General features: G+C 38.5%; 1 protein-coding gene across 1 annotated transcript in view; it reads right to left on the minus strand.

Annotated features, from left to right (window-relative positions):
• Nucleotides 1-11,587, minus strand: part of PREX2 (phosphatidylinositol-3,4,5-trisphosphate-dependent Rac exchange factor 2) — a gene marked incomplete at its 3' end in the record, with an annotated part of 77,153 nt that overhangs the window by 59,673 nt on the left and 5,893 nt on the right. The window contains exons 5-7 of the mRNA XM_008949457.1: nt 8,349-8,450; nt 6,416-6,577; nt 1-45 (exon numbers count right to left, since the gene is read on the minus strand). The exon at nt 1-45 is cut by the window's left edge and continues 104 nt beyond it. Of these exons, the coding sequence (XP_008947705.1) occupies nt 1-45; nt 6,416-6,577; nt 8,349-8,450 (309 nt within the window). The remainder of the gene's footprint in view (nt 46-6,415; nt 6,578-8,348; nt 8,451-11,587) is intronic.

An 11,587-nucleotide genomic window follows, 5' to 3' on the forward strand; every position in this document is an offset into this window, starting at 1 on the left:
TCCACTCCGCAGCATTTCTGTGCACGTATCTGTGATGTTGGACCCCTAAAATCAATTGGAAACAGATTATTTTTGTTCTGTGAGAACTGAAGGACTCTGCACCAATTAAGGAAGAGTTTCTTATACAAACTCACAACAACCATGATTCTCTGAGAACACCAAGAATAAAACTCATGGTAATTTATTACACCATAATTAAACAATTTCTAATGATGCCTAACATCAGCTTTGTATTCATTTAATATCATCATTACTGAGGGAGGGTGTTTGCGGCTTTTTTGAATGGATAAAGTTTAAACACTGAAATTTCCAAATTATATTCTATCTGTGCATGAGACCTCTCCTGAAAAATCAGGCCAACCTTATACTCTTATCCTCACTAACTTTACTGTTTAGACAGGAAATGTCTGGAAACAGGGCTTTACAAGACAATCTATAGCAAGATGAGCTTGGAAGCTGAAGCAACCTGGAACTTGAACATCACTAAGGGTACATACTTCGACACTCAATTAAGCTAAACACAAAATCAAAAAACAGCAAGATTTAAAATGCAGGCAAAGCCAACAGTGGCACATAAAACAAAGACCGTCCAGTAGACTTTCTCCTAATATACTCGACATCAGAATTTTACTAAGCTTTAAATGTTGGAGATGAAGCTTCCCATGCCCCATTTTTGCTTCAAGGCATATGATTCTTCCACATGAGAAGGCAGCAGGCATTTTTCATAAAGATAAGTGAAAAAGAAGCAACTTAACAAAGGACATAATTTAAAAAAAAAATATTTCAATGAAAAAGTCAGGGCATTTCTACACCTTATAAAGAGATATTTACCTCTCAAGGAAGCCTGGCTTGAATTCAGAGATCTATTTTTAATGTTCTGAAAATCCATGCTCCCGTGGGACAGAGCTCCATCCCACGTGTTATATACACCCCACCAAGGAATCCTACTGATAGTTATGCACAATCCTATTGGTAACTGGATGTGCTGGCTGCATCAAGCACACACCCATAGCTCAAGGACTTCCTTGACTTGAGGTAGTCAACAGTCAGCTGGGAGACCTGCAAAAGCCAGGACTTTATCTTCACCCATGTGCATTCTGAATGACTTATGCCTACAATAGCTGTAGTTACTTCCTCTTCTTGATCTAACCACAGTAGCCCAAAGAAAAATGCATTCAATTAAGAGCCATGAAGCAATGGTGGGTTCTGCTCTTCGTTGTACTGTTCATACTTTGTAAATCACAGCCCTGAAAACTGAGCAATAGCCCTGACTGCTTTAAGGAGAATGCAGCCAGTCGACAGAGGGACTTGCACAACCACCACATTGGAACAAAACTCAGGTCTCTAAATAAAGTTGCTTCAGGGTCACCGTTAACTAACCACTCATTTCCATTTAGGATCAAATGAAGCAAAAAAATAACATTATCTATAACCACTACCCCACACTTCCTAAGACAGCATCAGCACCAGAAGCTGGCATATTAATTTTAGTTTTATTTGAAACCAAACACTGAAACTCCTTAAAACCATGCTCAGCAATACAAATCAAGCAAAAAATAGGGCTGCACTTTAATGCTTGCTGAGCACTGCTACCCAAGAACAGGTCATTTCCTCCCACTCTATTTCATTGTTTTTGTGTATTAAAAAGAATAAATCTATCTTACACTACTTTTAAAGTTTGATGGAATACTACTTACTAATAATTTGCATTTCAAAAGGCTGGATACTTTACAAAAGTTTTTGGTTTGTTTTCACAGAAAACTTCAGCTTTGCTGGAAAATAGTATGCTTTTGTACAGAAGCGAAGAAGTTTCAGCTTAAGGCTTCAAAATTGTATCAGCAGTTTCAACTTTCTACCAAAGGGTGTGTATTTTCTTAGGAAGGGTTTTATGAAAAAATTGTCTCTTTTTATCGAAAACTTTATTTTTCACTACAGAAAATGACCACCTTTTCCCAACAGTCCTAGAAAGATATGCTACTATAATATATACAGACACTATGATCTGATATTACTATCTGATACGTCATGCAATAAAATACTGTAATAGAGATATATTTTAAAGATATATAATTCAGGCTGTGTGAACGATCAAGATCTGACTCATTCAAAATTCAAGTCCAACATTACAACACAGCAATGAGTACCATCTGTAACACATTACTACCCTTTGCTATTGTTTTCCTCTTCATTTTTCTCCTTTCCAAATAAAAACTGCTGGATGATGAAAAACTATTCTAGGGATACGGTTTTTTCCCCCTTGGAGACCTCTCATCAAATACTGAGCCGTGTTAACTTCGCTTAGGGGATATCTTTTGACAAGATCATAATCCATGGTGGTGTGGCTGCAGGTCAGTGAATTTTGTTATTTTTGTTTTATTTGTTGAAGTCCAAGGGAATAAGACAACGGGACCAGAAGTCGCATCTGGCTGCCCTACATAACACTTTTAACGCAGGAAAATCCCCTGACACCTCTGACTATAGAATGCTGTAAAGGTCACCCTGTTCCTCCATGGAGCTGACATGGAGAAAAGAGGAAGGGCATATGACATGGAAGCACAGATGGCTCCACACCCCAAGTGAACACTCCTCTCCCCAGCAACCCTAGGGATGAAAAATACACCAGAAAAAGGATAAAGCAGAGAGCACACAACCACTGCCATATCCACCATGCAGCTGAAAGTAATTGCATTGAAAATGCACTGCAAGGAGAGAGGCTATATGCAAGAAATTTAGAACAATACTCCCTTCACTCTTAAGTCACTAAATATCTGTATTTGACATTAAAAAAAAAAAAAAAAATTACCTTGAGTTGAAAAGTAGCATTTGTTGCTTTTATTTCTTACAAAGGCTACTTCCCTACATATTGTGGGCAAGTTTCAGTCAAACACAGAGGTGTGACCATACTGATTCAGTGACCAGCATGTTCAGAGTGATAAAGGTCATAAATCGTGGCTATGAGCATATTCTTCAATACTTGCACATGAGCACAGGACACAAATAAAACAGCATAAGGGGCTAAAAATTCTGGAGTTTAGAAAAGAAATCCCTATTGAAATACGAGTTGATAATGGCAGAATAGAAAGGAACAAAAGATCCCATGCCAGTGTCATTACTTTGGCCTGTGACTCAGACTGGGTTGTTCGGTTTCCAGCTTACAGCAAATGCAACATTTTTTTTTTTTTTATTCTCTCACTGAAACATCCACACAAATTTTACTGACAGACTCCTTCAGCTGCTGAGCTATTCTCCAGCTGAGACAAGCCAACAAATCTAATCATTAGGAAATTAAGTGAGAAAGTCATTAGACTCAAAATTTTCCTTCTTGAAACAGACGTTCCATTTTTTTCCATGAATCTGTATTTTTGTCATAATAAACACAGGCTTTATTTTGTGACACATGTATAGGAATTCATGTCATGCTTTGATCAGATTCTAAAAATAGTCTTTTTTTTTTTTCCCCTTCCCTTGTAGTTGGGGCCAAGCAATGTGCTAAGCATTTCCTTCTGGAAGGAAATCTCCAACAAGTTTGCCTCTTTATTTTTAGGCAATGCAGAAAACCAGATGTTTATTAAACTAAATCCACTCTTGTACATTGCATACGGAGATTTTTTTTATTATTGTTTCTCTAGCTGTTGTTTGGAATCATTCAAATTACTGATAGCTCTTATACATGCTCTGGAATTGTTACCATTTCAAGGACTAACAATATATTGTTTGAAAAGGATGTGCATATTCAAGTAGAAAATTTTGACAGATTGGGTACCTTGTGGTTGATATATAACAACATTCAACTTGATCAGCTAAACTACAGTAAACACCGCACAACTCTACAGAGAACGTGCTGGTTTAAGACAATGGCACTATTTCAGACTTCAAGCAAAAGTGAAGTCCTAAAATTAAATTCAGGGAAACAAAAAAAAATAACACACCAAGGTGGGAAGGAAATTATTAGGTTACAGTTCAGAGAATATACTCTGAGCAAGAGAGACTAAGTTGATGTTTCATCCATATTGCCACCCTTCCTTGCTAATAATTGTTTCCAACAGCAAACATATTTACTACTCTGTGTTTATGGATTCAGAAAAAATAATTCACGAAGCAGATTCCTTTTTCAGAGTTAGAGGTTTGAGAACAGTCAGTTCTTAAGCAACTTATATGACTAACAATGCACTGAGTTAATAATACCCTAACTTTATACTTGAGTATGTTCATTGAGATGGATTTGAAAAATTTCTGTAAGACTCAGCCACTGAAAGCAAGTAGAAGAATTTTAATCACTATGGTGCAGTAGAAAACAATTGAAAAGTTGAAAATAATAGAAGTGAAGTCAGTGATAGGCAATAAGGATTATTAAACAAATTTCTTTGCCATAAAATATTCAGCAACGTAAGCATGTCATTGTTATTGCTTCTATCATGAAGCTATTGCACAAGCATGTCTAATGCATTTTAATATTTGCATACACTAGTCTTTCCAACTTACAGCTGATGACAGAGTTCTAGCTAATTATAAAACCAAACTTATTTTCACCTAGTCTAAATAAGGAGCTGTTAAGATATTTGCCTCTTTTGGGAAGTGTAAGGTCAACTAGATCTGCTTTCAATTACAACATTTAAAGGTTTACTTTATCTAAGTAGCCCTTTCTTTTTTAAAAATCCTACAAAGAGTATCATGGCATGAGTACACACTCTGTTATTTGAGACTCAGGATTACAATTAAATGCAGAAAGGTTTCTCTGAATACAGACCAGTACCTATATTGCTTTTGTACTTGCTAAAATTCCTTCTCGTGAGGCACAGTGAATTTTTGTGGAACATGTTACAGTAACAGTCCTGTACCAAAAGACTACAGTGCCCTGAAGTCCGACCTAAGGTTTCCTCTGCTCTAAACTATACCTAGCCCAGTTACAGACATGGAAGAGAAGCTCTTGAAAATGCTGCTACACAGAAAATGGAACAAGACTTAAGTGACACACTTCAAATCCCACAATGCACTGAAGAAAGATGAAGAATTTTGATTCAAGTAAGATTAGTTGCTTAATCCCCTTTCAGAACAAATCAAATCTTCCCACACTATTCAATGAACAACAAAACAAAGGTTTGTGTGAGTCCACAGACCAGGAGATGCCACGTTGAGCAGACAGGAAATAATTTGGCAGCATCACAGGCAGTATTTAGGGAGTTCTTTTTTTGGTGTAATTTTTATGCTTACAGACAGCAGCTTGCTCTGCTGAGCCCTTCTAGGAGGCAGAAGGAGATTGAACCCACTGCTGCAGCAAAGCATGTCCTCAGGTACTGCAGGGTCAAGAGACAGCAGGTCTGGTAAGCAGGGTATGAAGGGAGAGAACACAGCTAGGCAGAAGTATTTTTCTTCCTATTAGTATGAATATCTACTTAAAAGTCAACTCTTCTAGTCAATATTTCAAATTTTAGTTGTCAAATGTCATGGGGTACTCAGCCAGTTAAAGTTCAGATAGGTCTATCCCACAGTTTTCTTTGATTCAGTCCCACCAGTGCCCCTTACTCCTTTCCCCTTTCTGTATTGTACAGAGGCCATTTCCCCATGATGTAGCTGTGCAAAAACTGCATTATTTTTCGTACTACCCTTTCCAGCCATCAAGCCTTCCACAAAGCTTAACAGGATAAAAACCTCTTCCTCTAGATCTCCAGCTAGCTCTTCCTAGTTCTTTTAGGAAAAGAAGTAGCACATTCATGCAAAGTATTCAAAAAAGCAAAGAACGACTTCCACAATTAAAGTTGTGCCTCAAAAGAAGTAGTATTTGGGTGCTAAAACTACTTGATCTTGTGGTTATCCAGGGAAAAGGGTGGCTCTTCTGGTTACTATTGAAAACTCACTCAGACCTATGGTTTCTTCACAAAACTTAAGCACTAAAGCTCTTGCATTTGCAAATTTAAAAACAAAAACAAAAAAAAACCATCAAATGCAAAACCAACAAGTCTTAGATTCTATTGAACATATTTATGTTAGTTTAGCTCAGCTAATAGTAAAGGGCTATGTAGAAGCTAACAAAAACTTATGGATTCAGTGCTAAATAATAATCACATTTTTTTTTTCAACCAGACCAAATGCTGTCAGGCAGCACTGACAGCAGTAAAATCACAGCAGCAGCTGAATTTGGATTTATAGATGTGCACACAAAATATTGATCATTTACAAGAACATCTAATTCAAACACTAAACACTTGCCCTCTTTCCTAGAAGTCTGATCTTTCATACAGCAGTGCTGAGTCATGGACAATGCCTAATTTCCAGGGTAGGTCCCAAACAACAGCTGTGATTTCACAGGATTGAGGATTTGACAGTACCTCAGGATCACAAAAACAGTGCAATACCTGCTTGTTGAAAACTGTTATTCCCTCTTCAACATACAAAGTGACAGATCTTACAACAGTACCTCCCATCCTTCAACATGAGACTGCCATTCTTCCAAAAACTCTAATTTTTCCATTTGTCTTTTGGCTTCGTTTATGTTGGAACAGACAGCTTTCATGGCCTGGAGGGCTTCCACCAGTGCTGCATAGTCATTGTGCTTCCTTGGAGTCCGCTTCAGTAATTCCTATTTTAAAAAAAAAAAAAAAAAAGGCAAAAATAAAAAATAAAAACAAAAACAAAACACCACAAACCAAACAAAAAACACAAACAAACACCACCAAACCACAAAACACCACAACACACACACAAAACCCAAAAGAAAAAATACCTGTCTTTGATCTCTAAATGCACATTACAGGAGGCTTAAATCATCTACGGTACAAAAATCAGAAAGCAGCCAGACTTCTTTTTATTAGATGGAAAAGTAATAAACTCTCTAGCATCACGTCCTAGTAGGACACTAGATACAGAGAAATAAATTACTAACAAGAAAAATAATCAATATTTAGTAAATACTAAGTTTGTATTTCACCTACTTTCTCCCCTCCAACCAATGTTTCTTTATGGTGAGATTCAGGGGTTTGGCGGTTGCTTTTTTCATTTTTATATTCCACAGGATGGAACTGTTCAACAGCAAGGACAACAATTCTCCTTAAAAATGTCAGTTAACTCATGTCAAAACTAAACACCTGCTCTTCCTGTAACTCAGGGCAAAACCCATTGTCCTTTAGCTCCACATTATTGTGTAATCTCTTGCAATACTCTGAACAGCAGCTTAGGTGACTCCCTGTTTCAGATGGTCTCCAGTAATGGCAACCACAGTAAAAAACTGAAATGGAGTTGCCAGTATTCATTTGAGACCCCATGTCAAGCACCATTTATGGACAGCCTTCTGTGCACACCCTGAGGCTGCAGTTCCTCTGCAGCTCTACCCCTGCTGCCACTACACTGTATTTAAATTTATTTAACATAAATATACGCATTTCATCGCCCCCAAGAGTAATTAGTCATTTTCTGGTTTGGTCTGTAGATCCTTCATTCAAAAAATAGAAAATAAAAATAACTTTCAAATAGGCCAGGGGAACTGTAAAACCACACATATCTGGGATGACTCAGACATCACTGCAATTGTTATACTCTCTATACTTGTTTTAAAAAATTTACTTTGACTTTTTTTTTTATTTTTAGGTTCTTATGTCATGTCACATGTCAATGCATGTCACGTGTTGTGAAAAATACTACTCGATCAGCTTTCAAGTACCTTCTAGAGCAGCATCTGCTTTGTCTTTTATCGCAGTTTGAAACAATGAATAATAACAGACCTTTAATTTGTTAAGCAAAAATTTATTTTAGATGTATTACTTTCCTGATGATTGTATTATTTTATTTTCTAATATGGAAAAATTTCAGCAACTCAGAGGTTTATCTGTTTATTGGCATACTTCATATTTTTCATTAAGTTATAACAGCAAGATAAGAATAAACACAAGTGTGCAAACCACCTACAGCATCTTGCTGTTACTCTAAGCGCTTCCTTATAAACCATTTTCATAAGTATTTTTCATTTACAGTTTGCTGATGCTAAGTCAGAATCACATCACTAACACACTCTGCTACCCCAAGCATTTTAAGCACAAGCGTGGTCTAAACCCAGCTGAAATCAGTCTCATTAAGATCCTTTAAATGGCTCCTTTCCAAACCATGAGGGAGAGGCAACCAAATGATGAAATGGAGAAGGGCACGAACCATCTTGACCCAGTCAAACTTCACAGCTTTTAATACTGGTGTCAAAAGACTTGGAACTAGCTTTAATGACAGCAGCTCTGCATCCAATACCTAATAAAGGAGTTATTCACTGTGTAGAAAGATTGTTCCCACAATTCGGAAATATGCTTAGCAACTTAGCAAGTTTTATATAGAGAGGATAAAATTCTAAATAAAAATCTCTTAAGTACCTTCAAAAGAAGGGGATACTTGCATATCCTCTGTATTGGTGTCACTAAATATCCCTCCAACGGCACATCCGTGTTCTTGCGTCCTCCGAGCAGCATGCAATTCTAGAACAGGAATAGTTCCACAAAGACTGAGAAAAGAACAGGCTTGAACACAGGCAGGTACAGTGACTACAAGAAGGAAGTCACAATGGCATCATGCAGGCACCTCCCCTAGGTACCTTCTTCAATTAGTCTGATCAAAAGAGGATCACTTTTTTTTTTTAAAGCTTAGAAAATAAAAGACAGTAAATAAAGTGCTAAAAACATGCCTTTATACTTCAACAATAATAAAAATCAATCAGGGTGAACACTATAGGCACTGTTGCTTCCAAAAGGCACGTTTACCATATTAAGTAGCATCAAAGATGGCTTGAAATGGTTGAACATGGCCCTCCTAATGCACACCTGAAATGCTAGGGTTTGAATCCCAAGCCCCTGAATTAAGGTTGACATATGGGTGATTCCCACAGCCCTTCATAAAGAGGTGGTGAGTTTGCCTTATAGCTTCCCCCCAGGGTGCGGCCGGCCCTGCAGGAAGAGCCATACGGGAAATGAGGCCCCAGGGGTCCCGCATTGAGTTGACAAAGGTCAGGTGTCTGCTTGGGCATAAAAGCCAGGACCACTTGCAGGGAGTCAGGAGGATCTGCTCTGTGGAGTGCACTCCACAGAGCTTCCTGGTTCAGGGCAGACCTCCTGACTCTCCCTGCAGCTGGGCCCTGGTCTGTTTAGGCCTTTGCAAACGCGGGTCGATCGGGTGAGAGTTGCCATGTGGGCACCCTTTTCTTACGTGTTTAACTGGCTGGTCTGGCTGTTTCCCATGCCAACTATGGGCAACCTCGGTTCACTGTTTATACCACCTGTTGTGGGCCGAGTCACATCTTCTGTGGGATCGTTGGGGGTGGCATCAATCATGTATGAGCTTGTTGACCTGTTTGTACCCCCAGCGGTCATTCATATAGTAACATTTCTGTCTGCAATACAGTCTGCATATTGGTTCATCTCCCTGCTGGTGTTATCATTTCTGTTGGGCCTGGTCATTGGCAAAACAACACCCCAAAAAAGTGTTCTGTTTATATGCTTCTATATTTAAATGTGATGCGTAAAGAATAAAATATCTTCAGAGATGAGCAAAAGAATATTTAAGTTTTGACAAGACATCCAACTGTGGAAGCAGAGAATACATGAAACACTGGTAGAAGCACCCATGAGAAAGAAGCTCTGAGAGAAAGAAAAAAGAACAAGGGCTCTTTGGGTAATGAAGTATGCAAGGGACATCACAGCAAATATTTGGAATTGCTAGAGTTGAAGTGCAAATACACAAGGACCTAAAGTAACTATAAAAATTATTTTACTGAGAGATCAGAAGGGATTATGATGCAATGATATGAGATAATCTACAGCTTCAAAGAACACAATGTCTAAACTGAGAACACTAAACAAGAGTAGCTTTACACAGCCAAATGCTATGTTGACACAGGCCACAAATCTGGATGCAGACACATTGTTGATGGAACAGAGGCTATACAACTGGGTGGCTGCTCCATACAGTGCACAACTCAACGCATGTACCCCATAACCAGGGTTGCCATGGGTATATCTCTACACCCACCCTTAAGTCTCTGCTTTGTGTTCATAGTTAACCAGCTTCTGTCTTGTCCTAAAGGATCTCACTGCCTGCCAGGGAAAAAGCTTTTCTGATAAAGTCCAAGGAAGATAACAGCAATGTAAACAATAGGTTTATATAATGACAGTCTTTATACTTAAATGCTCAAAAGTCTGCTTTCAGTTCTTGATTATAGTTAATCATATCTCTAATGACCCGGACTGTTTTCACCCTGTCAGGCCTCCTGTTCTCTAGGTTACAAGGCTGCCACTTATTCCACAGACATCTCCTGAACCTACGAGGAATCCAAGGAAGATGTGAAAGCCCTGTGCATGAACCCAGGAGTACATGACATTGACACATCATGACTTGGCTTCCTTTCACACAAAGCAAGCTCTGTGCAATCTTTCTCCGGAGTATTTAGCTTTTTGTCTCTGTAGTGAGTATTCACACCTCTTCGCCTTCAGTTTGGCCATGCTGTTCCAAATACACAAACCATGTGTGTGAAGCTCTTCAGTATGGGGCAAGGTGAAGGATACTGTGTCAATCACCGAGGAGAACTAGGACAACTCTGAAGCTGTTTTTTAACTATGAATGCAATGCTGCTGAACGAGAGACTCTTAGCAAAAAGGTAGATGGCTCTTTATGTCACCCAGTACACCCCTACAATATGGAAATTCCCACAGTACTCATTAACTTGTTGGTAAGTAAATGCAGCTAGGAAGGGAGTCAGGTCCAGAATATTTCAAATATTTACTTGGGCTGCAATAGGATGACTTCACCAAGAACTCTGTCAACAGCATCAGTGAAAGGCTACTGCACACTAAAAGTAATTAATAAAGTTAAATAAAAACTGTGATACTGCCAGCACTGGCATCATCTTTCTTTTTAATCATATCTGTGATAGTGTCATTTGCTCTCCACTCCCAAAATGCAATAATCAGATCTGATCCTTCCAAAAATTTTATATCATAGACATGGACACCTTCTCAGGTATTTAAGTTCCAGTAGATCAGGCCTCAGATTTCAAAGCTGACCTTGTTACCTCAAGACACCATGAAGAAAAACAAAAATAATTCCACAAAATCATTGTAACAACTAATGTCAATTTTTAGAAAATTCGGTGTTTACATGGAAAACAGTTTTGCTGCGTGAAGAGCATGAGGACTGTCATAAAATTTTAAAACCCCTCCTTATTTGTCTTATGAAGCAAAAGACACTGTAGCTTTTCTTTTGACCTCACATTAAGTTGTTGTCCAAGATCAGGATGGTTACTCCATGATCCATAACACATTTTTCTGCTTGGCACAGTTGTGGCTACACCACCAGAATGTGAACCCTCTCTTCAGAAGTTCTGAAGGTCCTTCAGCTGCCTTTCTATAATTTCTTTCCATAACCCTCCTCATAGAGCTTATCCTACTCTTTTCCCACTCTACAGAAACAGCTGGATTGACACCCTTGATTCTTGGCCAGCAAATTCAAGGCACACTTCTGCTTAACACTGCATGATACATGGCTCCAAGTGCAGCAGTCAAAGACTGATGTACACAACTCCCTTCCTCTGGAAACACCACCTCCAGTTGAAACTGCCTGCAGG

This window comes from Merops nubicus, unplaced genomic scaffold (assembly GCF_000691845.1).
Source record: "Merops nubicus isolate BGI_N331 unplaced genomic scaffold, ASM69184v1 scaffold1971, whole genome shotgun sequence".
In the NCBI taxonomy this organism is placed as follows: domain Eukaryota; kingdom Metazoa; phylum Chordata; class Aves; order Coraciiformes; family Meropidae; genus Merops; species Merops nubicus.